Raw genomic sequence first — 27,856 nt, forward strand, 5'->3', positions numbered from 1 at the left:
ACCAATCGAGGCATTGATTTAATGAGAAACGTTCGAAGCAGATACAATTATTGAATTCAAGCATTATCAGTTATATGCGAGCTTGCACGTACAAATAGCCAGCACACACAATTATATATACGTATCTATCTTGTAAATGTATTGCCAAAAGTTGTTCACGCAATAATCTCTTACTAGGAGAGAAACTGTTCCTCTTGAATGGAAAATGAGACGGCTGTCATTTCATACCCTTCTCACAATCATGCACTTGATAGCATTAAAATTAACCTGCTTTTTACGTAAGATAAAAAGCCAAGATAATAGAGGTTTAAAAAAAATTGCGGATTTAAATAATATTTTGGCGAAATTAAGATTAGGAGCAAAAATGTATAAGTTAAAGCAATTTCATATGATCCATGCCAGTCTTCTGTTTGTTACTCCCAGCTCCTCGATGTTCGATATCTAGTCTTACAAACGTTTTCTTTAACATGTAGGCATTCGCGACCAATATTATTCATAATAAAGGTTTTTGGGTTAGATCGCGTTTATTTATAAATGTGTCGTAACCCTCCACCACCCGACATGGCCAATCAGCAAAAAAGTGTCACGTTGACAAAAAAACAAATAATTCACTACTTTAGCCCACCGGTGTGTTGAAGAGTGAATCCACATTTACAGTTTGAGTACGACGTTTCGCTGGTAAATACATCCAGCATCATTGGGCAATTCGCACACCGGTGGGCTAAAGTAGTGAATTATTTGTCTTTTTGTCAACGTGACACTTTTTTTGCTGATTGGCCGTGTCGGGTGGTGGAGGGTTACGACACATTTATAAATAAACGCGATCTAACCCAAAAACCTTTATTATGAAAAACTTTTCTTCTTCCACTCTGTCAATATTTGTTTATTACACCGAAAATCCCGTGTAGCCAGTTACCCAGCTAGTTTTGGTGGCAAGGGCCCACAGCCACTAACGACATCATATAACCTTTTTGCCAGTATCAAAGTATGAAAAATAAAACGTTTTTCTTAAATCATCTGGCAATAAAACAGGTGCTAAGATGTTCAAACACCAAATAGATACCTTGTGCAAGGAGAGACGAGCTGTCTCTGGTGTAGACCCATCAATTTCAAGGACAATGCATTTATCAGAGCATGTTTTTTTGCATGCTCATGACAAATGTATGTGGTTAATGCAGTCACTTTATTCCTTGCAAAAGGTTTCTATTTGTTGTTTGAACATCTTAACACCTGTTTTATTGCCAGAATGGGTAAAAATCCACCACAGCTACTATTGAGGTTGCGATGCGCCCAGCCAGCAGCCAGCCAACACATTCGAAGCATTGATAATTCTTTCATAGTATAATTTAATGTACACGTTTTAAAGTTAAATACATGGCTGATTGTATGGCTTTTAAGTTATTTTTTTCCTTTTTTTTCTCTTCAAGACTCAACTTGTTTTAATATACTTGGAAACCAAAATACAACTGCAATAGCCATTTACAATTATTTTATCCGGAATAGCTAGAAATAAGCACGTCACCAATAAACACGGCAGCAAAATGACTCTACAGTACAACGTCGCATATCCGACTCGCTCGGGAACGTGAAAAAGTTTAGGTAAGTGAACATCTACAGAAAATTAGTCACCAGTGCACAAATATTGCACTGGGTGTGGTGGGGAGTTCATCGAACAAAGCAGATGATCAGTGACGGGACTGATATACAAACGTTGTACTGTACTCAAAAGATTATAGTCGGAAGACTAAAATGCCTCAAACTGTGCACAAATCATGGATCCCCTCTGGGAGTCGCTAAAACGAACGTCAAGTGAGGCTAACCACTTACTGATTGAACGTCAACAGTGGCCCGGCTAATGTCTTCACCGAGGATTAAATGGGCTCCTGCCATAGGAACGTTTAAATTCCAACTTCATGCACACTCGTACTTTTGTTTATCATTAAGGCAGGCGTATACTGGGTGCAGTGAGGCAGGTCGATCCACGTGGGTTCTACACGGGACCGTGCTCTTTGGGAAACGGGCACTAACAGGTCAAGGGGAAAATCCATAGCCTGACACAGCAACCAAAGACTGCACTTTTTCAGTATTTTGTCGATAATCCACTGTTGGATGAACCGCGTCTGCTGTATGAATGGAGAACGATCCCTCATCCGCTCTGGTATTGTCCGTGAGTGTCCGTGAGTGAACCCGTGCACAGCTGACTGATCAAGCGCCGGTATCCCTACGAATGGTCGTCACTGATTTAAATTGTTCTGATGGGACACAAAGAGAATGAATACCGGACGATATCCTACCAATGCCGTATTAGTCACGGAGGTTGTTTGACATCGGTTCCCCATTCTGATCAGTGCAAGTTGGTGAAGGGGACGGGGCAGGACCGATTCAGATATCACTTGCCACGGACACTTGCTGTGGCTGGGAATCGAACTCAGGTTCCGCGGTGGCAAGATGTTAACTACCTCGCCTAGTATACAGGAGGCCGTGGGTTCAATCCCAATACCTATGCCTGTTGTATATTTGGAGTTTACATGTCGCTCTCTCTCTCCGTGGTCACGTGGATTTTTCTCCAGGTCCTCCGGTTTTTCCCTCCACAGTTAGAATGAGAGAGGCTGCCATACATTTCCATGCGATAAGCTCCTTCCTGGAGCTGTCATTTGTGATGGCCAGCTCGCTTCTAAAAGATTGCAATGCAGCAGCTCAGTGGGCCTTACCTGGTAAAATAAAAAGATAGATTAGTATGTTTGGATGCCTGGTTCCTTATGCAGAGTGCGAGCCACTGTGCCATGACTCCACAATCCCGTGTTGGTTCTCAACACGGGCCCCTTGGGAGTATAATGCAAATCTATTTAGGTGAAATTTGGCAATGTAAAAAAATAAATGCAACTTTTAACTGAATACATTCGTTCACATTCAGAACCCGAATGTCACAATAGCCGCAAACGTCAACTCAAGAACTTGCAATCACACCTCAATTTACTTTGTTGGTGGAAAGCCATTAAGTACAATACAAATATTGTACCCTCGTTTTTCTAACAATTGCTTAATGATAATGTACCGTGTGTGAATGCACAATACACGTTGTTTTATTATCAGTCAAAAATGTAACATTTTGTTTAACTACAGTGCTATATTAAATTTTTTTAAATATTAAGGTAAATTAATTAAAACAGGATTAACGTCAATATATTTACGGTTACATGTATATAATGACTAACCAAAAACGTTTACAACTTAAATAAGCAAGTAGGAAGGTTTATTTAGTCACTGAAAGGAAACAATATATCATTATATTATTGGTTCCCTTGGTAAAGTCACGTAGAAGGGAAACAATAAAATAATACAAATATAAAACAAAAAAAATATATCATTGATTTCAGTGGCGTTACCCACAATGCAATGTCGTATGACTGACTCCCTGGAAAACTAAGGTATAGGCGGATCTGTGAAAATGGCAGAGAAGCTAACATCTTTAAATAGTTACAGTACCCACAATTCCTGCACTGGTTGTGAGCAATTTTTTGGTCAGGGCGGTTATGCGGTCAGATATGTGATGTTATACAGGGACTCTATTTACAAACGAGCTAGGTTCCAGAAGTCTGTTTGTAAGTCGATTTGTTCGTGAGTCCAAATTTACTCCTGTTGATTCCAAACATGTCGTACGGCATGTACACTAAACACAGGGAATGGCTTTAAAAGTTGTATAATCTCCTGTAGATGTAGATGCCACTGGCATTCTTCACATTCTGCAGATGTAGATGCCACCGCCGCCATCTATTGCACGGCGGTTGAACTTACGACTCTCGGTCCGAACAGGCAACTGGACATGCGGACAGGTTTGTTTGTATCTCTGAAAGTTGGTAAGTCGAATGTTCGTAAGTAGAGGAGTCCCTGTATTGTATTTATGAAGACCGCTTTCAACAAGGTTCACCGTTACTTAGCATGATCAGCAGCAAGATGTGATTCCACAAACTGCTGAGATGCAAGAGGCTGAAGAAACTTCTGTAGGAGTATTGGGAAAGAGGCAGAGAGGAGAGCTACTATTTGACAACTTTACATAATGGCGGCACTAGCGTGAAGTGAAGAAAGCTTCATGGTGGAGACAGGATGGAGTGTGAACCTAAGATTTGCCATTGAAGAGAACTGAAGACGAAGAGGGTAGCAACTACAATACATCACGTAGTATTCATTAAAAATTCCCTTCCAGTGATTAAACAAAGCGGCCTAATACAATTCTCAACCATTTACTATAATGGGCGTAACTTTCCAGAGCAACATAATTACAACAATTATCAAGCGATAGCAGGACATTGCTCATCTTCAGAGCAGCTTTTTCGACACCAAGGTTTCTCTCCTTGGCAGCAAATTCAACGTGTTCTTCTCCCGAGATACGGAGCTGCTGATGGGCTTCAGGCCTAACATGTTTATCTTCTTGGATCTCCGCTTGCGCTCCGAACCCTTGCATTCGGACGTGGTGGTTACGGATTCTGCACTGCGCCTCATGAAATAGCTCTTCCTCGCGATAACCGATGTCACTGCCACCCCCCCTCTCCTCCCGGCCTCTCTCCTCCCAGCCTCTCTCCTCCCCGCCCCTCTCTTCTCCGTCTCTCTCTTCCCCACGTCTCTCTTCTCTGCGTCTCTCTTCTCCGTCTCCATCTTCTCCGTCTCTCTCTTCTCCGCCTCTCTCTTCTCCGTCTCTCTCTTCTCCGTCTCTCTCTTCTCCGTCTCTCTCTTCTCCGCGTCTCTCTTCTCCGTCTCTCTCTTCTCCGCCTCTCTCTTCTCCGCCTCTCTCTTCTCCGTCTCTCTCTTCCCCGTCTCTCTCTTCTCCGCGACTCTCTTCCCCGTCTCTCTCTTCTCCGTCTCTCTCTTCCTCGTCTCTCTCTTCTCCGCCTCTCTCTTCTTTGCGTCTCTCTTCTCCGCCTCTCTCTTCTCCGTCTCTCTCTTCTCCGTCTCTCTCTTCTCCGTCTCTCTCTTCTCCGTCTCTCTCTTCTCCACGTCTCTCTTCCCCGTCTCTCTCTTCTCCGTCTCTCTCTTCTCCGTCTCTCTCTTCTCCGTCTCTCTCTTCTCCGTCTCTCTCTTCTCATCGTCTCTCTTCTCTGCCTCTCTCTTCTCCGAGTCTCTCTTCTCCGCCTCTCTCTTCTCTGTCTCTCTCTTCTCCGTCTCTCTCTTCCTCGTCTCTCTCTTCTCCGTCTCTCTCTTCTCTGTCTCTCTCTTCTCTGCGTCTCTCTTCTCCGCCTCTCTCTTCTCCGTCTCTCTCTTCTCCGTCTCTCTCTTCTCCGTCTCTCTCTTCTCCGCCTCTCTCTTCTCCGTCCCTCTCTTCTCCGTCTCTCTCTTCTCTGCGTCTCTCTTCTCCGTCCCTCTCTTCTCCGTCTCTCTCTTCTCTGCGTCTCTCTTCTCCGCCTCTCTCTTCTCCGTCTCTCTCTTCTCCGTCTCTCTTTTCCTAGTCTCTCTCTTCTCTGTCTCTCTCTTCTCTGTCTCTCTCTTCTCTGCGTCTCCCTTCTCCGCCTCTCTCTTCTCTGTCTCTCTCTTCTTTGTCTCTCTCTTCTCCGCGACTCTCTTCCCCGTCTCTCTCTTCTCCTCGTCTCTCTTCTCCTCGTCTCTCTTCTCCGTCTCTCTCTTCTCCGTCTCTCTCTTCTCCGTCCCTCTCTTCTCTGCGTCTCTCTTCTCCGTGTCTCTCTTCTCTGCGTCTCTCTTCTCCCTGGGTTTTTGCAGAAACTCACTCATCTGCACACTCAGGGCATCGGCTTTGGAGCTCTGGGCGGTCTCTTTCTGGCTCCTCTCCATACTACAGTGCTCATTCTCCCCTCCTGCCACTGATCCCATGGGCGAGGGGGGCAGTGGAAAGAGGAGGAGTTGGGGAATAATTCTGTTGATAAATTCCATGCAGGAGCCGCTGTTTGAGCGCAGGCTCATTTTGGGGGATTGTGATGATTGTTCCGAGCTTTTGTTGGGAGAGGCGTGCGGCTTCTTTGGAGATTTTCCCCTCCCTATTGTCAGTTTATCCTCATTAACAATATGATTGTCATCTTTGCATTCCTCATTGGGTCCAGAAAAACGACAATCTTCATTTGAACGTTCTCCCGCCGAGTTATTCACTTGTGGCTGCTTAGTTTCCTGGATTTCTACAGCTCCGCCATCATCAATAACAACCTTTTCTGGTATCAGATTCAACTTTCTGCCAGCACTTGTCTGTATGCTCTCAATAATTTTAGAGCTAAAAGCTCCTCCATTTGTCTCACCAATTGTTCGTGAATTTTCAAACTCGGCACCATCCGCGTGGCCACTTTTTTCGGAACGACCTCCCCCAATCAACGACCACCTCTCTCCCAACGGTGTCAGCAGTGTCGCTTTACGAGGACGGCCTCTCTTCCTCTTCGCGGGGGCCTCTGAACCCTTGCAGGACTGCGCGCCATTTGGATCGGCCCGCGCCTCCCCTTCGCTGACCACCACTGCTCCCGCGAGAGCCCCGGACCATGCCCTCAATCCGGCACAGTGCTCCAGCGGCACGACCACGCATTCGTCAGCCACACCGTCTGCCTCACCCAGGCAAGAGACAGAGTCATGAATCTGCGGCCTCCTCTGAGCGCGCGCCGTCCAATCTTTGTCACTGTCGCCAATGACGGCGGTTGCCGGGGCCCGGTCACCACTTGGCACGGGGCTTGCCGACGTTTGCTTTGGCGCAATGTGAGGGACGTGCTGGCCGGCGTTGTTACCGACTGATTCGAGCATAGGCGGGTACTTGCGGGGGCGTCCACGTCGTCTCGGCAAAACGGGAAACAACGGGATGCCGCCGGCGCCAACGCCGCCGATTCCGCAGCCGTTCTGATCGGCACTCCCGCACAACAAGTGAACGCACTTCTTCTTCGTGGGGCTGCACTCTAATTCCCTGCAGTCTCCTTTGCTCCCAGCCGTGCCCGGCACGGAGCCTTCTCGCCACAATTGAGAATCTGCGCCATTGGCCATTCCGTCGCCCGCCCCGGTCGCGTGCCTCATTTGCGGCGGCCACATCTGCCTCTTCTTGTAGGAGCGCTTCTGCTTGGGCAAGGCCTCTTCCGCAGCCGACTGCTGCGGTGTCTTACGTGGTCGTCCTCTCTTCTTGGGCACCGCTGCCGCTGCCAAGACGGCGGCGGCGGCGACGACAACGGCGTTGCCTTTGGGAGCTTGTGGCACCGACTGCTGTGTTGGCCCAACGTGAGCGCCTTCATTGAAGGCCTGCCTGCGCTTCAGCGGCACCTTGCCCTGCTTCTTCTGCAGGTAGGCGCTCGGCGGTATGAATCCCTGCACCATGCGCCTGCGCAGAAGCTTGTTGAAGCGCCACATGCCATTTGGCATTAGCTCCTGCTGCTGCCTCGCACTGAAGTCGCACGTCCCCGGCGCCGCGCCCGCGTACGACGACACGAGGGACGACGGCGGTGACTTTGGCGACTCCAATATGCTGCACCGCAGGCCCAAGGCAGCCAGCAGCCTGTGCTTCTTGAGTGTCTGCACGGACAGCCCAACTTCCGGAAGGGACCGAACGCTCCGTTCCGGAGAAACCCGGCCCGGCTCGACCGCGGGCAATGAGCTCGGCACCGCCCCGCTCGATATTCTGACGTCTTTCAGGCAGACTCTCTCCACCTCCAGCTTCATCTGCTTGAGTGACGGTCGTTCTGGGCCGCACCCGTCGAATGGCCTCTTACCGGCCAGACGGCCGGGCCGTGGGCAGGCGGTCTGATTCGCCTCAACAGCCGTGCCGAACGCGTGCATCGAGTGAGGCCAGTCGCATGGCTCCGTCTGCACCGAACGCGACACTGAGAGTGGCGGGCGAGGCGGCGAGTCCGGGCCAAGCAAGCGGTTTGTGCGATGCAGCCTGTCAGGCACTGTGGCGTCGGGCGGCTGTTGAGTTGGAGAGGCCACCCACTCGGCGGAGCGTGAGACGTCGGGACCGGGGTGCCGCGCAGGGGCCCCGGTCTCAAACAACCCAAGCGCGCCGTCCATCTGCAGGATCTCGGCCAGGGTCTGCACCTCGGAGCGCTGGCTGATGGGGTAGGAGAGTTTGGAGGTGTAGCAGAAGTCAAGCAGCGGCAGGAAGGTGTGCTTGGGAAAGCCTGGGGGGGTAGAAAGAGCGACAGGTACGGAGTGCAGGTTAGCGTAAGTAACCCGGTGACGTGTTCATTACAATGGTGACAGACGATAACTCGCTACCGAACGGCAGTGACGTCACCACAAAGCTCATAACCAAGCTAAGCTGCACTTTGAGGCCCAGTGAATTGTTGAATGCTCACTGGCAGAAGATCACGGGGCAGACCCATGTGATATCGGTTAATGGACCACGATGAATGACCAGGGTTTTCCATTCTGCCAACTCGCCTTTGCATGAACCCTTTTTGTTCTTGTTATTGTTTGAACTACTGCCACCGCCCGCAATTGTGAGTTGTTTGCGTGAGTGTAAACTGTGCATTAGAATGTGTGAAATGTGAGTGAGAATGAGCTGTCTGTGAGCTGCATGTGAGTGTGTGTGAGTGAGCTGTGTGTGTGAGTGAGCCGTGTGTGTGAGTGAGCCATGTGAGGGTGAGCCATGTGAGAGTGAGACGTGTGAGCCATGTGAGGGTGAGACGTGATTATAATAAGTGTGTGTTGTAAGGGCCATTGCCCGAAACGTCACCTATTATTCTGGATTTTATTTTGGAGGCCACCCCCAGCAAATGTGATGTGTGTGATGGTGTGGTGATGTGCACTTGTGTGTGTGTGTGTTGGTGTGATGGTGTACAATCGTGTGTGTGTGTGATAGTGTACACGCGTGTGTGATGGTGTGGTGATGTGCGCTCGTGTGTGTACCTGGCACAGCCTGAGTGAGGCCTGGTTGATCGTGCACCTGGTGCGGCCTGGGTGGGGCCTGGTTGGTCGTGCACATGCCAATGCCTGAGTGAGGTCTAGCTGATCATACACCTGGCGCAGCCTGAGGCCTAGCTAATCGTGCACATGGCGCAACCTGAGTGAGGCCTAGCTAAATCATGGACCTGGCGCAGCCTGAGTGAGGCCTAGTTAATAGTGCACGTGGCGCAGCCTGAGGCCTAGTAAATCGTGCAAGTGGCGCAGCCTGAGTGAGGCCTAGCTGATCGTGCACATGGCACAGCCTGAGTGAGGCCTAGGTAATACTGCACATGACACAGCCCGAGTGAGGCCAAGTAAATCGTGCACCTGGCGCAGCCTGAGTGAGGCCTGGCTGATCGTGCACCTGGTGCAGCCTGAGTGAGGCCTGGTTAATCGTGCACCTGGCGCAGCCTGAGTGAGGCCTAGTTAATAGTGCACGTGGCGTAGCCTGAGGCCTAGCAAATCGTGCAAGTGGCGCAGCCTGAGTGAGGCCTAGCTGATCGTGCACATGGCGCAGCCTGAGTGAGGCCTAGGTAATACTGCACATGACACAGCCCGAGTGAGGCCAAGTAAATCGTGCACCTGGCGCAGCCTGAGTGAGGCCTGGCTGATCGTGCACCTGGCGCAGCCTGAGTGAGGCCTGGTTAATCGTGCACCTGGCGCAGCCTGAGTGAGGCCTAGTTAATAGTGCACGTGGCGCAGCCTGAGTGAGGCCTAGTTAATTGTGCACGTGACACTCCCTGAATGAGGCCTAGTTAATCGTGCACAGGGCACAGCCTGAGGGAGGCCTAGTTAATTGTGCACGTGACACTGCCTGAGTGAGGCCTAGCAAATCGTGCACCTGGCGCAGCCTGAGTAAGGCCAAGTAACTCATGCACAAGGCGCAGCCTGAGTGAGGCTTAGTTGGTCATGCACGTGGGGCCTGGTTGTGCACATGCCACTGCCTGGGTGAGGCCTGGCAGATCGTGCACCTGGCGCAGCCTGAGAGGCCTGGTTAATCATGCACAAGGTGCAGCCGGAGTGAGGCCTGGTTGACTGTGCACCTGGCGCAGCCTGAGTGAGGCCTAATAAATCGTGCACCTGGCGCAGCATGAGTGAGGCCTTGTTGATCGCGCCCATGGCGCAGCCTGAGTGAGGCCTAGTTAATAGTGCGACGGACCACAAGCTGTCTTCCTGCCACGGACTCTAAGCTGTGTTCCTGCCAAGGCAACATTGCCACGAACTCCAAGCTGTGTTCCTGCCAAGGCAACATTGCCACGGACCCCAAGCTGTGTTCCTGCCAAGGCAACATTGCCACGGACCCCAGGCTGTGTTCCTACCAGGGCAGCATTGCCACGGACCCCAAGCTGTGTTACTGCCAAGGCAACATTGCGACGGACCCCAAGCTGTGTTCCTGCCAAGGCAACATTGCCACGGACCCCAAGCTATTTTCCAGGAAAACTTCACGGAGATCGTCAAGACGGCCAAGGGTCGTGAATGAAGAGCCCCCTGTGTGGGCTTCAGTGGGGCCGTCTGGTCGGGCAGCAGAGACACGAGAGGCCAAGAAATGACATTCCAGTCGTGGGCTGAGCTCAAGGAGGGCTAGCTCGAGCACAATCTTGCGGCGGGGAAAGGAGGCGGTGAACTGCCAAGAATCTGCTGTCCCTGTCTGGGGGGGGGCTGTTCAACCCTAGCACATGGGCGAGAAGCCGTGCATGTGTGACGAGTGCGGCAAGACGTTTTCTCGCGCTCGGCCTACAAGTACATATATATTTTTTATTTTCCGCTTGTGTGTTAATCTGTTTACCCCGGATATTTTAGAGATGGCAACTCTACAAACAGCTACCCTCGTTACTTTGCGTCCATACTTGTTGCTCGATTTGCCACTACACCTGCTAATGAAACACCTCATAAACACTTCTACACTCCATCATTGTATCCTTTTAAACCCTATCTTTGTCCCATTACTTCACCAGCACTCCTTCCAAACTTCATTCTGCTCTTAAAAATAACACCACCTGCGAGCTACTGCTATTCGTCCAAGGTTCGTTGTTCTTCATCCTTTCACAGAAAATACTTGTGCAAACTATTAATTCTACTTTTCTTATTTCTGGGTGGTATTGAGCTTCATCCTGGCCCAAATGTAAAGAACTTGTATAATTCTGTAGATTTTTCTTGCAGGAAAGGTGTTGGTGTTCTACATGTCAACATCAGAGGGCTTATGATTAAATTAAGTCAACTAAAACTAGAAGTGGCAAATCTTGACCTGGACATTTTTTGCCTAACAGAAACATTTCTCACTCCTGCCGTCAATGACTTGCAGATTACGATTGACAACTACAACCTTTTCGGCTTGACCGAGGATCTAAAGGAGGTGGAATTGCCATCTATGTTCATAATACTATTGCATGTTCACTAGCTCACTCCTTGTTTAAAAAATGTTGCTTTGAAGGTCTGGCTCTCAGAATAACTCTCCCAAATAATCAACAGATATTGGAAGTGTGCTGCAATAGACCACCTAGTGGGAAGGATGATGAAGCTGCATCTGCACTGAGAGAGCTTTTTGGGGGCCTCTCTAAAAGTGAAATAGTTTTAGTGGGTGATCTAAATTGGAATTGGCTAAACCCGCCGGCCGTGGCCACAAATTTTGCAGGTGAATTTAACCTGTTTCAACCTAAAAAATCCGGGACAGTCATCTCTGCTTGACGTCCTATTGACAAATGCCCCTCGCAATTTCACACTGACTGGTGTTCCGGGTAATAACCTTAGTGATCACTCCTTCATTTTTGGGGTGAGATCATCAGCCAGACCCAAAGCCCCCCCTAAATTGGTTGAGAAGCACTCTATGAGACACTTCAGCACTCAGGCATTTACTAATGATGTGCTTCACTCGGATATTGACAAGGTCTGTAATATCCCCAACCTGACTACGGTTTGGGAAACCTTCAGGTACACGTTTCTCCAATTTCTTAACAAACATGCTCCGTTGGCTAGATTTAAAACTAAAGGCAACCGCCCACCATGATTTGATCCTTTGATTACAAAGCTCATGAAAACTAGGGACAAGGCTTGGGCATGTGCTCAGAAAAGTAATTTGGTCAATGACTGGCTAGAATACAGGATTTTAAGGAATAGATACGTCAAAAAAATACGACATGCAAAAAATGCCTACTTTTCCTCCACTCTCCTGGAATCACATGGAAATGGCAGGATTTTCTGGAAAACAATCAAATGTATCGAAAAGGCATCCAAAACAGACAATCTGCCCGTTGAGCTTAACCGAAATGGGGAATATTTTTCAGATCCCAAAAAGATAGTTAACAATTTTAACCTTCATTTTTCTGAAGCTGGTAATCTTTTTGATAATGTATAGGGAGTCACCCCTGCTCATGCAAATTCCTACACCCCTGTCCAAATATTAAACGAATTTATTTTCCAGCCAATCCACGAAAGTAATGTTCTGAAACAACTGTCCTATCTCAAAGGGTCCTCCTCTACTGGAGCAGATAGTATTCCTGTCTTTGCTCTACTAACTGTTGGTCACCTAATATACAAACCTATAGCCCATATTTTCAACCTGTCCATCAAAGAAGCATCGGTTCCTCTAGAATGGAAACATTCCTATGTCTGTCCACTTCACAAAGGGGGCCCTAAAGATGATCCAAATAACTACCGACCTATCTCAATTTTGTCCCCGTTGCTGAAAAATTTTGAAAAATTATTGAACTATCAAATTAGCAGTTTCCTGTCCACCAACAATCTACTACATCTAAAACAATCTGGGTTCTGAAAAAAATACAGCACCACATCTGCTGCATTAGACTCTCTGAATCACATTTACAGTAGCCTTGATAATAAGCAGTACTGTGCCTGTCTTTTTCTTGACCTGTCCAAAGCTTTTGATACAGTAGACCACAACACCCTGCTTAGTAAACTAAGTTGCCTCGGTTTTTCCGAAAACGCAGTAAAATGGTTACAAAATTACCTCTTTTCTCGCACCCAAACTGTATTCACAGATGGTTGGAGGTCAAACAGTGTTAAGATAACAAAAGGGGTTCCACAGGGTTCCATCCTCGGCCCCCTTTTGTTCTCTCTTTATATCAATGACTTGGGCACTGACCTGGATCATTCCAGGGTAAATCTTTTTTGCAGATGACACGATACTGATTACTGCTGGCCGCTCTCCGGATGACGTGATTGCTAAGCTACAGGGTGATTTCAACAAACTACAACATCAGCGAGTTGGTCTTAAACTAGTCCTGAATACCTCCAAAACCAAGGTGCTATGCTTCTCACCAGGACTAAAGCAGGAAGTGATTTTTCCCCAATTACATTCCTTAAATAATGATCAAACAGAGCAAGTCAAGATCTATAAGTATCTTGGGGTCATCCTGGATTCAAAACTGAATTTTAAAGATCACATTGATTATATTGGTAAAAAGACAAAAATAAAAATAGTTTTTCTGTATTGACACAAGCACTGCTTCCCCCCTATGTTCCGTTTGGAATTGATAAAAGCTACCATACTGCCTCTACTTGACTACTGTGACATCGTGTATAAATGAGCCCCAAGTACTGTACTGAAGAAGCTTGATTCCATCTATCACTCGGCCTTAATATTTACATTGAACTGCCCATATAGGACTCACCACTGTGATCTCTACACTGGGTCAAACTTAACATCTCAATGTGCGACGGTTTGTGCACCAGATCTTATTTATTCACAATGTACTTGCAAAAAAATCCACAGACTACCTGCTGGATCTCCTCTCTGTTTCAAATAACAAATTTGACCTCAGGTCTTCGCTCATTTACCAGCTTCACATTCCCTATTACCGTACAAAAACTGGAGGAAGGGCCTTTGCTATTGATGCCCTCAGAGTCTGGAATGCTATTGCCAATAAACTGCAACTTGAATCGCTACCAATGAGATCTTCTCTCAAAACTGCTCTAGAGTTGTACACCCCTAGCTGCCACTGCTATTCATTAGCGTAAAATAAAATAAAATGTTTTGCTCCAGATGACGCTGCAAAGTATTATCTGTATTTTGATTTAGCGTGCTGATTTTAAAGGTGCATTGAAAAATTTGATACTCCGACTGATGCTTCTGTTGTTGTGGAGTAACTCATGCAGCCAGCTATGGCTCTAGGGTTTTGGTGTTACATGTTATTTATGTAGTTTATTGTAAAAAATTCGGTCACAGTCCCTATGATCACTGTTACATTGCAATTATGGTTTTATTTTTGGTGATTTCGAAAACGTTTTTTGGTTTGGACATGTTTGTTTTGTTGTAGTACGGAGTTAAACTGATGGCCTTAATCTAAGTTTTCTTGTGGTTGTAGTTTTACTTGCATCCCACTGGGATTTTTGCACACAGCGTTGGTGTACGGTGCTTTTTCAGGAATATTTTGCTGTTTTTTTCATGGATTTTCTGTTTGCACAGTCACATAGTCACTGTAAGATGTTTTCTTGTTCGTGTTTTTGTTTTTTTGTTTGTTGTGGTTGCACCCGATTCAAGAGCCAAATGCCTCACAGGGCTATACCAAATAAATAAACTGAACTGAAACTGATTACCTGGCAGGTGCACGACGGAGCCGTGGTTGCGCTCGAGCAGCTCCTGCAGAGTGCCGCTGCAAGCGGCCAGCACACAGCGGTGAGCGCGCAGCGCACTTCCCTCCACCAACAGCGTCACGTCGTTTAGCGGCTGGCCACAGTCCTGCCGCTGGCGGTCGAGCGCCGCGAGGAGTGACGCACTGTGACACGGGTCGCTCTTGCACACGTGCTCCTCCCTCACGTAGCTGTGGTCGTTGCTGGCGCCGTCCTGCGTGGGTGACGTAGCCAGACCCATCGGCAATGTCGGCAGCGACGTTATAATTATTGGCGGCAGTAGTGGCATGAGCAGCATTACCAGCGGAATAAAAATAGTAGCTGCATAATCAGAATTACTAGCAGCAGCAAAAGCAGCAGTAATGACATCAGAATTACGAAAATCAGTAGTAGTGACATCATGGTTATTAGCAGCAATAGCAGCAGCAATGACATCAAACTAACTTAAAGCAGCAGCACTACCAATGGAATCAGCAGCATCAATAGCAAATGTAAAGTAATCATCGTCTACTACATCAACACCAGTGACATCAGCAACAGTAGAATCGGTGGAATAAACAGAAGCAGAATACACAAGAGCAGTTGTTTCAACAACAGCAGCATCAACACAACATTCACAACCATAACAGCACACTAGCACTAATTCCCAAATCTTAAATAACGAAAGTAGATATGGCATTAAAAAAATATTTAATTCTAAATAGCAGGTCCAATCAATTGTACTGCATTTCAAGGACCACCCCTGTGTGAACCTTTCTCCACAGGAATAATCTCGCCAAACAACCACAGACACAAAATGGTAAAACTTCAAACACCGTCAACATGAAAGAGTTAATGAAATGTGCTCCGGGCCATCCGAAGTGGCCATCATGATCTATTTCTATATATAGATGCGGTGCTATCCATGTGTAATCCACAGCTTTTGAACGTGGGGCTAGTGGATCACTCAGAGAGATCACTGTGCGCTGTGAGACTCCCAACCTACGAGGTTGCGTGGTGGCCAGATAGTGAAGTACAGCAAATGGGCTGGGTGGTGGCCAGATAGTGAAGTACAGCAAATGGGTTGTGTGGTGGTCAGATAGTGGAGTACAGCAAATGGGTTGCCGATCTGTGATTAAGCATTTGTGGGTTACATCCTCTTGTACGAATGGGATTTCTCTCTGTGTGCTTGGAGGTTTTTCCCCCACCTTCAGATGTACAAAAACTTGATTAGAAATTTGCCAAATGTCTCAACGCAGTGAAAAATAAAAATGCGCTGCCAACTGCCACAAACGCTGAAAACCCCTGCGGCCGCTTTTTCCGCCACCGCTTCAAGAGCTGCTGCGAGGCTCGCCGGTGGACGGACACAAAGAGCTGCGAAGAACGTACAATGGGACCCCTACCGATTAAAAAAACACTCTCACCTTGGTACTGCTGTCATGACACGGGCCACACGTCGAAACGAAACCCTGCACATCCATGAACATGCCTGAAAAACAAAGAAGCCAAAGTTTGTCATCGGCTGTGAATGTCACGATTACGTATTGTCCACACCCCACTTGCGCTGTCGTATGACTAAATGTCCGAGGTTCAAAAGTACTTTGGGGTTCCGTTTTGCTGACAGGATGACGTTGTGCGCATAACGTTACAATCTAAAGTTTGTGAGTTCACGTCCGGTTCGTTTGTACCTACAGAGACCACACATACCCGGCCACATGTGGTTTTGCCTGAGGGCCCTGTAAGTGTTGATGGTCGAGTGGTGCTCCCGGTCCGTCTCGTGATAAGCGGCGATGATGCTTCTCCGGAGGTCCTTTGTGTACAGGTCCATGGGCGCACTGTCGGCAGCCGTCAGCTCATCCGGAGTCGCGGTGGCAGCAGAGTCTTGGTAGAGACTCACAGGAGGCGGCGACGACGGCGTGGCAGTATCAGCCATGGTTCTTCCTCCCAAACCTAACGGACGAATAACAAACAAATTCATACATTTCCTAGCTTCGATTTTAACCACGGTGCGGTACTTTGCAAGGCACTAACATAATAGAACTTACCGCGTGGGGGTTTGCGTGCATCTTTCAATGCGAGTCGTGAGTGTTTTTATACATTTGTACTTGTGTGATTGTGCACGTACATAGTTGCGTGTAAATATATCTGCATGCATGTATGCGTGTGCAGGTATGTACGTGGTATGTGTGTGTGTGTGTGCTCAGATTCAGTTTGTTTCGGTTTGTCAAAACCAGAAAATTTCTGCCCCGCGACAACACTCACAATAATTATTCATGGTGTAACAATTCATCAATGAAAGCGTATTCATTTGACAAGCAAAATCATGCACAGAAACTGAGTCCAATTCTTATCATCATCATCGGCCATGATCAAGCCACTGCTGGACGAAGGCTTCCCCTAGCTGTGGCCATCAGTTATGGTCCTGCAATGCACAAACCCATACAGCACGTGAACACAAGTTGATTTCATTGCTCCATTTCCGAGGGCGACCACTGCCACTCCATTGTTGATATTTTGTGGGTGCCGCGATGGCGATGTTATCTACCTCGCCCGGTATACAGGAGGTTGTGGGTTTGATCCCAACCCTAACGCCTGCTATATATTTGGAGTTTGCGTGTCTCTCTCCCCATGGTCGCATGGCTTTTTCTCCAGGTCTTGTTTTTTCCCTCCACATTTTGAAACATGCGTTTAGACTATTTGGCTGCTATAAATTTCTACGTGATAAGCCATTTCATTGGGCTATTATTTGTCACGAGGTTGCTTTCCTTAAGAGTCAATATTATGTCTCTAACATACCTATGTTCTCTAATCCACGTGTCCCTCTTCTATATGCTCTCAGTTTAATTTCAGTCATGCCATCTCTTCAAAGTTCATGTGATGATACACGTAATATTCTCAACGCACTGCGAGGGCATCAAACGCGTTCAATTGTTGGAGTAGAATCACGACTGCCATTTCGAGACAAATTTGTGAGACAAGTGCAGTGATTAGTTGATTATTTAAATAAATATTAAAAACTAGAAATCCTTCATTTCTAACCGGACGAGAGCCCATTGAGTATGTTTTCAAAGCAGACCCGAGTTAAATGAGGACACAAATTATCCATCGTATGAATTGCAAATCGTGGCAAATTTAACACTGAATGAAACCAAAGTCCAAAACAAACAAAAACACAGAGGCAAGGCACAGAGTTAAGATCAAATTGAATGTAAATGAATTATCAAGTAAAACGCCATACTTCAACCTTCAATAACCAGGATTTATAATGAAAGGGTAAGAAAAATAAACCATTTATGTGCATGGAAAAGGAGGCATTGGTGGGATTGAAAGATGAAACCCCTGGTGTGGATTGAATGAGGGTTAATCAACAACACTTACAGTCATGAATATACAAAGACTCAAATTGCTTGCTGCAAAAGAACTGACTTAGGTAGCATTGCTTCTTAATACAGCATCAAAGCACTAAAACCCCACGTACAATGAGCTACACACGCTAAAGATAGCGTGCCGAAGTGTGCGCTACTTTTATGAAACATGGCACACGTATACTTGAAGGTGTGTCTTCCGTGTTAAGGTTTTTACATGTGGCGCAAACAATACAGCTAACTTTGAAAATTAAATAAAGCAGAACTCCACGAGTTAATAAACTAAACGTATGTTTTAGCATATTGTTGGCTTTCCAGGCTAATATTATCAACCGGAATTTGTTTAAGCAATCTCTGGCCAGGTTTTTGACTTTATGGCTCTCATCAGCAGTCAGAGTTGTTCAACGAATATTTCCGGAATGGTATATGTTATTGGCACGAGCGCACTGCATGGGGAATATGGGACCCCCCCCTTCAAAGCAAAACGCGATGCCAGCGTATAAAAACTCATCAGACGGTGCCGTGGAGCATTGTGGGTGAAAGAAAACATGAGCGGGTACATTGTGCCTCCAATTATTAGTAACATTGATGTTTTAGTCCATCAGCCTATGGCTTTCCGGGCAAATATTATCAAGATAACTGTGAAAAGAATGTATTACAGAGCCCAAAAGACAAATATTTACCAATATTTTGTTTTAATTGGCAAAATGATATAGCAAGAAACTTTACAGATAACCGGCCAAATAACTTTGCGTAGAACTGGGACCCATATCTTATAAAATGCTTCCTTCCCTTTAACATCTGGCAGCTCACCAGCATTGATTCAAGCAAACCCGACTCTGCTGATGGATGTATGTTAAACTTTTTTCGCACAGTACGTAGCCAGACATTGGATGTCGAAACCAGTCTGGAGAATCTTTTCACTCCCAGGAAGCATGAGGCTTGGCATTTCTTACGTGGAGACAAGACAAATGGAGTATACATTGTCCGCTTTCCTATTTGGTTGCTTTATAGAGCTCATAATCAAAAACTCTTCAAGGTAAATTCCAATTATCAATTGGAAGACCGCACCTAGTTTGATTGTATGTAACATGAGCTAATTTCTAAGCCACATTGCCACAGTCAAGTAATAGCTTGAAGCTAGAGGCAACCAGATGATGATTAGCAGGCACAAAAGTGACTCGCTTGTATAGAGTGTGACTTTGCATTTCTTTGTAATATTTTGTATGTATCATCGTTTAGATGTTATCCAAACACACACGTGTAGGATTTGGACATGTCCACAGTAGATCTGCATGTTTTAAATGTTAAATCACAGAGGTTTAGACTGGAATAGATGGCATCTCACGCACTTATTTACTTACATTAAGTAATAATTTACAATAATTACATTTCTTCATTAATTAAATCCTTTTAGACGTCAGTTTTTACCTCATTTACTACAGATCTAAGCGTACGGGGCATCACGGTGGCAAGATGTTAACTACCTCGCCTGGTATACAGGACGTGGGTTCGATCCACACCCCAATGCGTGTATATTTGGCAGTTATATGTTCTCCCTATCATCGTGTCCGGTTTTTCCCTCCACATTTAGAAACACCCTTTTGGAGTAAATTTCCACACGATAAGCCACTTCATAGGGCGATTATTTGTGGCCAGGTCCCTTCTGAAAAATAGCTATATAGCACAGTGGGCCTTACCTGGTAAAATAAAAATTAGTTTAGTTTTAAATAGTTTAGTTTAGTATGAAGGATCATCAGAAAAAGATGAATGCTGCTTGGCGATTCGAAGGAAAGGATGGGGCAGGGTGGAGGGCGTTTGAGTCAAATACCTGCCATTTGGCACAACTCAAGGAGATTCAAAGACTAAATATTCCAGGAAATGTGCCTCACCGGTATTTCCAGAAATCTCGAGTACAGAATTTTGTCAAAAAGAATGGCAGGATGTCATGAGAACTGGCTGAATTTGTCGGATTTAGTGAACCAATGTGTTTTTTATTTAAAGCTTTCGTGACTGCAGGGATTCATATTCTTGGTTCTTTCGGTAAAGTCACGTAGAAGGGAAACAATAAAATAATAAAAATATAAAACAATATATTTTATTTTATTGTTTTATATTTTTATTATTTCCCTTCTGCATGACTTTACCGAAAGAACCAAGAATATCAATGTTTTGTATAGTATTATTTACTTAATCCAATTACTTGAAACAAAAAAAAGGTGCCAGGGAGGTTCTTAGGACTCCATTTGATTTGACTACGGATTGGGATTTTTTTGTATGTGATAGTGGTTATTCAATTGCATTTTCCACTGTAGAAAAGTCAATGTATAGTATGTTGCACTTTTTTTCCCACCCAAAACAAATTTTAATCATTTACCAAAATACTAATTGGGAATGGACTTTGTGATCTACTATTTTGAACACATTTTATTGGCCTACCCAGCATTTACAGGGCTCATATTTTACGTCTTCGGTCAATTGCTTGAAATAACCAGACTTGGAAGCACAAATCTGTCTTGTACTTAAGTTTCTAAGTTCTCTGTCATTTATAATTATCTGCAAAGTGTGCATGTTTTTTTTACGTGAAGAGGCCAAGCTTTTCCTGTAAGCAGAGTTCAGCTAAATACGAGGTAATCCAGGGTGTTACGTCTCGCTCTCTTTATTTGCTTCTTTAACAGAGCAAAATTTAATTTAGAGGTCATTTTGCGACCAAACGGTATTCCACGTGCTTACTACTAATGAAGACCAATTCACATTCACGTCCGAGTGAAATGTTAAAATGATTCGTATTTTTTAACTGACCTCAGAAAAGTTGTCTTATTTTAATATGTATTTATAACGAGATTATTTTTTTTTTACTAGAGATCTTAGTCACAAAACAAATACAGAAATACTGTACAATCCATCATGAACAGCCGATCTCAGGGAGAGACATTACCAAAACAGAAAATACCCATCAATCTGTGTAACTTTAATTGACAAGGCGATTAACCAAAAGAAAATTTAAATTATAACTTCTAAAGATTACCAAAACTAGGAATTAAAATGAAGTGAGATGTAGGACTCAAAAGCACGAGTAATAATAATGTTCAAGAAAACATCACAAAGCGAGTGAACATTTTTGTAATTGTAAGAGATGTAAAATCGTCCCATGGGTGGAGGTGCATTACAGTCTAAAGAACATTAGTCAACACCTATAGTTTTCTAGATTTGAAGTTTTCGTGACTGCAAGGATCCATACTCTTTGGTTCTATTCAGTAAAGTCACGTAGGTAAAAAATAAAACAACAAAACACGTGTAGTTTTTAGTCATCACCTATAGTTTTTAGTCTCCCGAACAATAAGAATGTTATGGCACGTCTTAAATGCCAAGGGTTTAAATATTAACTTGGACCAAAATATTTCTCTTCATATTGCCCGACGGGGCCAGTCTTGGCATATAAATCACAATGATGAAGAGGACAGTTCTCATTTTATATAAAGTGCAAGGCCAAATGCAAAACTGAGTCCTGACTATTTAGAACTGTAATTTGAGTGTGTTTTTAAATAAACGATCGGATCCACAGGGAGAACAAAAGGAGACCGAGTATTGGTCATTGGTAAACACCATTACCTCCGATTAGCGTGGTTGGCTACAGTGAGGGAAAAAAGTATTTGATCCCCTGCTGATTTTGCACGTTTGCCCACTGACAAAGAAATGATCAGTCTATAATTTTAATGGTAGGTTTATTTGAACAGTGAGAGAAAGAATAACAAAAAAATCCAGAAAAACGCATGTCAAAAATGTTATAAATTGATTTGCATTTTAATGAGGGAAATAAGTATTTGACCCCTCTACAAAACACGACTTAGTTCTTGGTGGCAAAACCCTTGTTGGCAATCACAGAGATAAGACGTTTCTTGTAGTTGGCCACCAGTTTTGTACACATCTCAGGAGTGATTTTGTCCCACTCCTCTTTGCAGATCTTCTCCAAGTCATTAAGGTTTCGAGGCTGACGTTTGGCAACTCGAACCTTCAGCTCCCTCCACAGATTTTCCATGGGATTAAGGTCTGCAGTAGGCCACTCCAGGACCTTAATGTGCTTCTTCTTGAGCCACTCCTTTGTTGCCTTGGCCATGTGTTTTGGATCATTGTCATGCTGGAATACCCATCCACGACCCATTTTCAATGCCCTGGCTGAGGGAAGGAGGTTCTGACCCAAGATGTGACGGTACATGGCCCCGTCCATTGTCCCTTTGATACGGTAAAGTTGTCCCGTCCCCTTGGCAGAAAAACACCCCCAAAGCATAATGTTTCCACCTCCATGTTTGACGATGGGGATGGTGTTCTTGGGGTCATAGGCAGCATTCCTCCTCCTCCAAACACGGCGAGTTGAGTTGATGCCAAAGAGCTCCATTTTTGTCTCATCTGACCACAACACTTTCACCCAGTTGTCCTCTGAATCATTCAGATGTTCATTGGCAAACTTCAGACGGGCATGTATATGTGCTTTCTTGAGCAGGGGGACCTTGCGGGCGCTGCAGGATTTCAGTCCTTCACGGCGTAGTGTGTTACCAATTGTTTTCATGGTGACTATGGTCCCAGCTGCCTTGAGATCATTGACAAGATCCTCCCGTGTAGTTCTGGGCTGATTCCTCACCGTTCTCATGATCATTGCAACTCCACGAGGTGAGATCTTGCATGGAGCCCCAGGCCGAGGGAGATTGACAGTTCTTTTGTGTTTCTTCCATTTGCGAATAATCGCACCAACTTTTGTCACCTTCTCACCAAGCTGCTTGGTAATGGTCTTGTAGCCCATTCCAGCCTTGTGTAGGTCCACCATCTTGTCCCTGACATCCTTGGAGAGCTCTTTGGTCTTGGCCATGGTGGAGAGTTTGGAATCTGATTGATTGCTTCTGTGGACAGGTTCTTTTATACAGGTAACAAGCTGAGATTAGGAGCACTCCCTTTAAGAGTGTGCTCCTAATCTCAGCTCGTTACCTGTATAAAAGACACCTGGGAGCCAGAAATATTTCTGATTGAGAGGGGGTCAAATACTTATTTCCCTCATTAAAATGCAAATCAATTTATAACATTTTTGACATGCGTTTTCTGGATTTTCTTGTTGTTATTCTGTCTCTCACTGTTCAAATAAACCTACCATTAAAATTATAGACTGATAATTTCTTTGTCAGTGGGCAAACGTACAAAATCAGCAGGGGATCAAATACGTTTTTCCCACACTGTACGTACGGTGTGAAAGAAGTTCATCATACATACATTACAAATCCAGAAATCTTATTAAATGGATACAATCTCATACATTGCTCTTTCAAGCTTATTGGAAAACCAGATACTGTTTTGCAAAAAATAATAATTAGATGCATCCCCGTCATATATCCGTCTCCACATAAAAAAGAAAATAATTACTAACAACCTGGGAGTGAATCATTCCAGCAGCATTAATTCAAGCCAAGAAAACTCTGGACTGGTTTCAAAATAGTGTCTCAGTTTAACACGTAGGAGGCTTTCGCAACCAGTATTATCCATAAAAGGTTAAACAATTTTTGTCATGTCGCGCAAATATAAACCTCTATTTTGGATAAATGTGACGTTAAACAAGCCACCACCCGACACAGTGAATTAGCAAGGTTTGTCATGTAAACAAAACATGCCAATTAGTTACTAGTTCAGCACACTGACGTGTTGGAGAGTAAACCCACAACATTGAAAAGTCGAGTACTGTGACGTTTCAGTGGTAATTACAACCAGCCTCATCAGGCGACAGCCAGAATTATCGAGAAATCCTCCTGCTTCGGTCTTAAAGAGAGGGGTAAATGTGATGTCATCACGTGAGGTGTGAAGATGAGAGGGGGGTTAATGTAGTCATATAAATTACAATGGATATCTCTTATTGGTTGGGTTATTCACAGTTAATCAACATACTTAACGTATGTACATTATGCTTTTTTGGGCCCGAAAAATCGCAAGTTATTTTTTTAGGTATTGCGATCGGTTGATAGCTTCAATGTATCACCAAAGCTACCAAAAGAAGGTGTGTACCAGATTAATTACTCCTGTGGCAAATGCTATGTTGGTCAGAAGGGACGAATGATTAGCATGAGATTAAAAGAACACCAATTAAATATTAAGTACTCCCAAACACAACTGTCGGCAGTTGCAGAACACTCATGCCAACATGGGCACTCGATTGATAATTTTGAGCATTTGTGCAAAAATAGTTACCACTGGTCAAGAATAATTGGAAAATCTATTGAAATTGAGAGAAATAAAAATCATTTTAACTGTTCTTATAGCCAAAGATGTATTTCTGCTTCGAAGCATATTATCAAGTAATACACTGTCTAATTGCACGCCTATACGTCATTGGTGATTAACTTGAGCAGCCAAGAATAGGTTTCCAATTTTTGAAAAGCAAAAACTGTTCATAACCCAACCAATAATAGATATCCATTGTTATTTATATGACATTAACCCCGCCCCTCTGGTCTTTGTACGTAATAGTTTCACAAGTGACGCCATCACATTTATCCCTCTATTTAAGACTGAAACAGGATTTCTCCACAATTCTGTCACCTGATGATGCTAGTTGTAATTACCGGCGAAACGTCACAGTACCCGAATTGTAAATATTGTGGGTTTACTTTGCAACACACCGGTTAGTGCTGAACTAGTAACATTGTTTTGCCATTGTTTTGTTAAGTGACAAACCTTACTAATTGGCTGTGTCGGGCGGTGGCGGGTTTAACGACGCATTTATATTTACACAATCTAAGCCAAACAAACCTATATTATGGATACAGTGTCTCATCAGCAGTCATTCTTGCTTTAATCAGTGCTGGAGAACTACCGATGTTACCGGCAAAGACATCCTCTTTACTATGTATATATTTTGCCAGAGTCCCAGTCTATCTACCTCGAGGTTAGAATGGACAACTGTGTTAAAAGTCATAGATAAATCGATGACATCCAAGCACATTTTATTCTTGTCCAAATGGTCATATCGTCTTTACAAAGTCTGTTATTGCTGTAACTGTCATCATGATCTCATCATTATTGGTTTGAATTTAGGTAATCTTCCTATACTAGAAATACGTTACATTTTTATCAATGTTTACAGATTCTTTAAGAAAATACACGAATTAAATGTTTGACTATATTTTGGTAATGTGTAAAATATCTACATGATCTATCTTCCATTAAATTGCCATACCATTTATTGTAACTGACAGATTAAAAAGATGCCTTACTGGAATTACAGGAGGTCGATGACAGTTCAAGGCGACGTTCAGTCTCGACGGGTCCTCATGGATTTAAATAGAGAATAGTGATAATGAAGCATGGACAGAGGTATGTTAAAAATGACATTGACAGGAAGAGGAACACATTGACCGGGGGGAAAACAACACAAATTAAGGACGTCACGTTCACTGTTGAGGAAAGTAAAATGCGCCCTTGGCCAGGAGACAGCACAAGGGGCGAATGGGTGCCTGATGAGACTCGTGATAAAATGGAATCCATAGGAGAATACACACCACGGTCGACAACCATCACCGAGACTAAACTAAAAACTAAACTTTTTATTTTATTTTACCAGGTAAAGCACACTAAGCTGCTATATAGCTGTTTTCTAGAAGCGACCTGGCTATGACAAATGCAATCTATAGCAGGTAAAGTACTCCTGAAGTCGAAACACATGTTTCTAAATGTGGAGGGGCAAGATCCGGAGAACAAATCCACTCGACCCCTGGGAGAGACATGCAAACTCCAAATATATAATAAAGGCGTCAGGGTGGGGATCGAGCCCACGAATTTCCTGCATTCCAGGCGAGGGAGATGACATATCATAGCCAACGTGGCGACCATAAACGAAGCGAGTTAATATCGTGTAGGTGGCGATGAGCGGTTGCTACCATCTGTGGGACCGCGAGGGATGCGGCGGGCATGGGAAGGCCTTCACCCAGCAGTCGACAAACACGTGACCCAGGTTATAACTTTGAACTTCCGATGTTACGAACATTGATGCTCACGTTGATTGCGACAACGATGAAACTCATACACTGTTGCAAAAACCATCACGGCATTCGCGATGGCAACGATGAGTTCGACGATTCTGACGTTCGTGAGAATTGGCAGTCAACCCGAGCTGGGGGTTTGAATGCCGGTACAAGGGGGAGGCTTCATCCCAAACCAAACGAGCAATAAGTAATATATATTTTTAAACACGCTTTAATGAGAATGTACCGTACTAGTAATGGAAGAACGCCACGACTCCAGGAAGTGGCCCCGAAGCTTGCCACAACGTAAGGGGCCGTGACCAATTACAGCCAACGTCAGTTGAGTGAGGACACAATTAGACCCAAGCCGAAACATAACATAAAAAATCATGTTTAAAAGTATATGTTTACTTTTAATGATATAATATAGTATTGTCATCAGTATGACATACGTATACTAAGTTTGCAGTCTACACCACATTGGGAAGTGGGTGAAACTTGAGTTACAAGATTTGAATATACAACAACAGAGTGAGTTAATAAAAAGCGTGTAAATAATAAAAATTAAAAATGATGCTTGTTGTGGTCATCTCTGCTGGCGGTCCTAAGCCATTTGTGGAAACTCCACGTTCCTTGTGACGAGAGTCAATCTTAGCGCAGGGACAATCGATATAATTACCACACATTGATTGTTCCTTGACATATAATTTATTATTTTATTGTTTCCCTTCAACGTGACTTTACCGAAAGAGCTAAGAATAAGGATGAATGCAATGTGGTAATTTCTGAATGTTAAGATGATGAATACGTTCAGACGAGGGTTATATTTGCATCTAATCCCTACCCCAATGTGACTATAACCCATGGAGTGTATCATATTTTCGACGTGTTGCAACTGATTAAAAAAATATATTAATGATCTTATTGATGTGTGTAGTTGTATTACGAAGTGAATAGTATAATATTAAAAGTGACATTTTCTGTTAAATAACCTTGTATCTGGGGTAATACCGTCCACTGTAGTAATACAGTCAGGCTGCATGTATGTTTTTCATGATTTATAGGGATTGAAACTCGTATTACATCTGTTAATTACTTTGCTAGTCAATTTAAATGTGTTCGATAATGTGTTCAACGATGTTTATTTTTTTTAATATAAATATTATTCACGTAATTATTTTATAAGCGCCTTGTTAAAGTAATCGTGGCCCATCATCCGTGCCCGTCCGACTGTACCGGATTGTAAAGAACACACAAAAAATATGTATTGGACAAATTAAAGTGTAAACATTTTTACATTTCACTTTAAAATATCCTCAAACGTGTAACGATTATTAGTTTAACCAACGCTTGCGATTTTCGTAAGAATTTTAAAAAAGTTAAGCGACGACGGCTGGCGAAGGAGCACAACTCATATACAAACAAACGTGCCAAAAATAAATATACCTCTCCGTAGATAAAACTCCAACAAATTTGAAATTAATTCAAGGCAAAGAATAAGACATCGTTATACACATTCTGTAATTAAAACAGGGGTGATTATTTTAAACACAACTATAAAAATGACAAAATCACAACTTCCCCCTCGCACCCCTCCCCACGCTGACCGACTGAGCTCTAAAGCGGTGGGCGTTCGGCAAAAAAACGCTAACGTAAAAAAATACAAAAACAACTTATAAAAAACTCACAAAACTCACAAAGCCGACGCGAAACTCGTCCGTCCACGTTTAACTGTGCTTTTAAATTACATCGGTCGTGTTTTCATCGCTTGTTTTTAATTATTTCACTGTTTAATTCGAGTCGGCTCGCAGCCTGCGATCACTTCCCGGGGTGCGGGCGGCGGCTCGATCCCGGGGCACAGAGAACAAGACGAAGCACTCGCACACAGTGGGGCACACTAACACAGAATGGGGCATACTCACTCAGAGTGGGGAACACTCACACACAGTGGAGCACTCTCACACAGTGGGGCACACTCACACACAGTGGAGCACACTCACACAGAGTGGGGCACACTCACACAGAGTGGGGCACACTCACACAGAGTGGGGCACACTAACACAGTGGAGCACACTCACA

The 27,856-nt window shown here is 44.4% G+C and overlaps 1 protein-coding gene across 3 annotated transcripts; it reads right to left on the reverse strand.

Moving 5' to 3' along the window:
* Positions 1 to 27,856, reverse strand: LOC142931214 (uncharacterized). Of its 3 annotated transcripts, none has more exons than XM_076074899.1 (5): positions 27,526 to 27,856; positions 16,123 to 16,365; positions 15,840 to 15,904; positions 14,404 to 14,650; positions 1 to 8,084 (listed from the first exon to the last, which is right to left on the reverse strand). In XM_076074899.1, the coding sequence occupies exons 2-5, from the start codon at positions 16,346 to 16,348 to the stop codon at positions 4,318 to 4,320; spliced, it is 4,305 nt and encodes a 1,434-aa protein (XP_075931014.1). In that variant the 5' UTR covers positions 16,349 to 16,365; positions 27,526 to 27,856; the 3' UTR covers positions 1 to 4,317. The 3 variants fall into 3 exon arrangements, with proteins under 3 accessions (XP_075931014.1, XP_075931013.1, XP_075931012.1); XM_076074898.1 differs by having other exon boundaries at positions 27,475 to 27,855; XM_076074897.1 differs by having other exon boundaries at positions 27,466 to 27,855.

This window comes from Petromyzon marinus, chromosome 51 (genome assembly GCF_048934315.1).
Source record: "Petromyzon marinus isolate PM22_M1 ecotype Great Lakes invasive population chromosome 51, UKy_Petmar_22M1.pri1.0, whole genome shotgun sequence".
Classification (NCBI taxonomy): Eukaryota; Metazoa; Chordata; class Hyperoartia; order Petromyzontiformes; family Petromyzontidae; genus Petromyzon; species Petromyzon marinus.

Bases quoted from the DNA above. Each gene is read 5' to 3' on its own strand.
- LOC142931214 (XM_076074899.1), bottom strand. From the start codon at position 16,348: ATGGCTGATACTGCCACGCCGTCGTCGCCGCCTCCTGTGAGTCTCTAC. The intron at 14,651-15,839 runs GTGAGAGTGTTT...TCACCCACGCAG, and splicing joins GTCATGACAGCAGTACCAAG to GACGGCGCCAGCAACGACCA. The intron at 8,085-14,403 runs GTAATCAGTTTC...CTACCCCCCCAG, and splicing joins CTCCGTCGTGCACCTGCCAG to GCTTTCCCAAGCACACCTTC.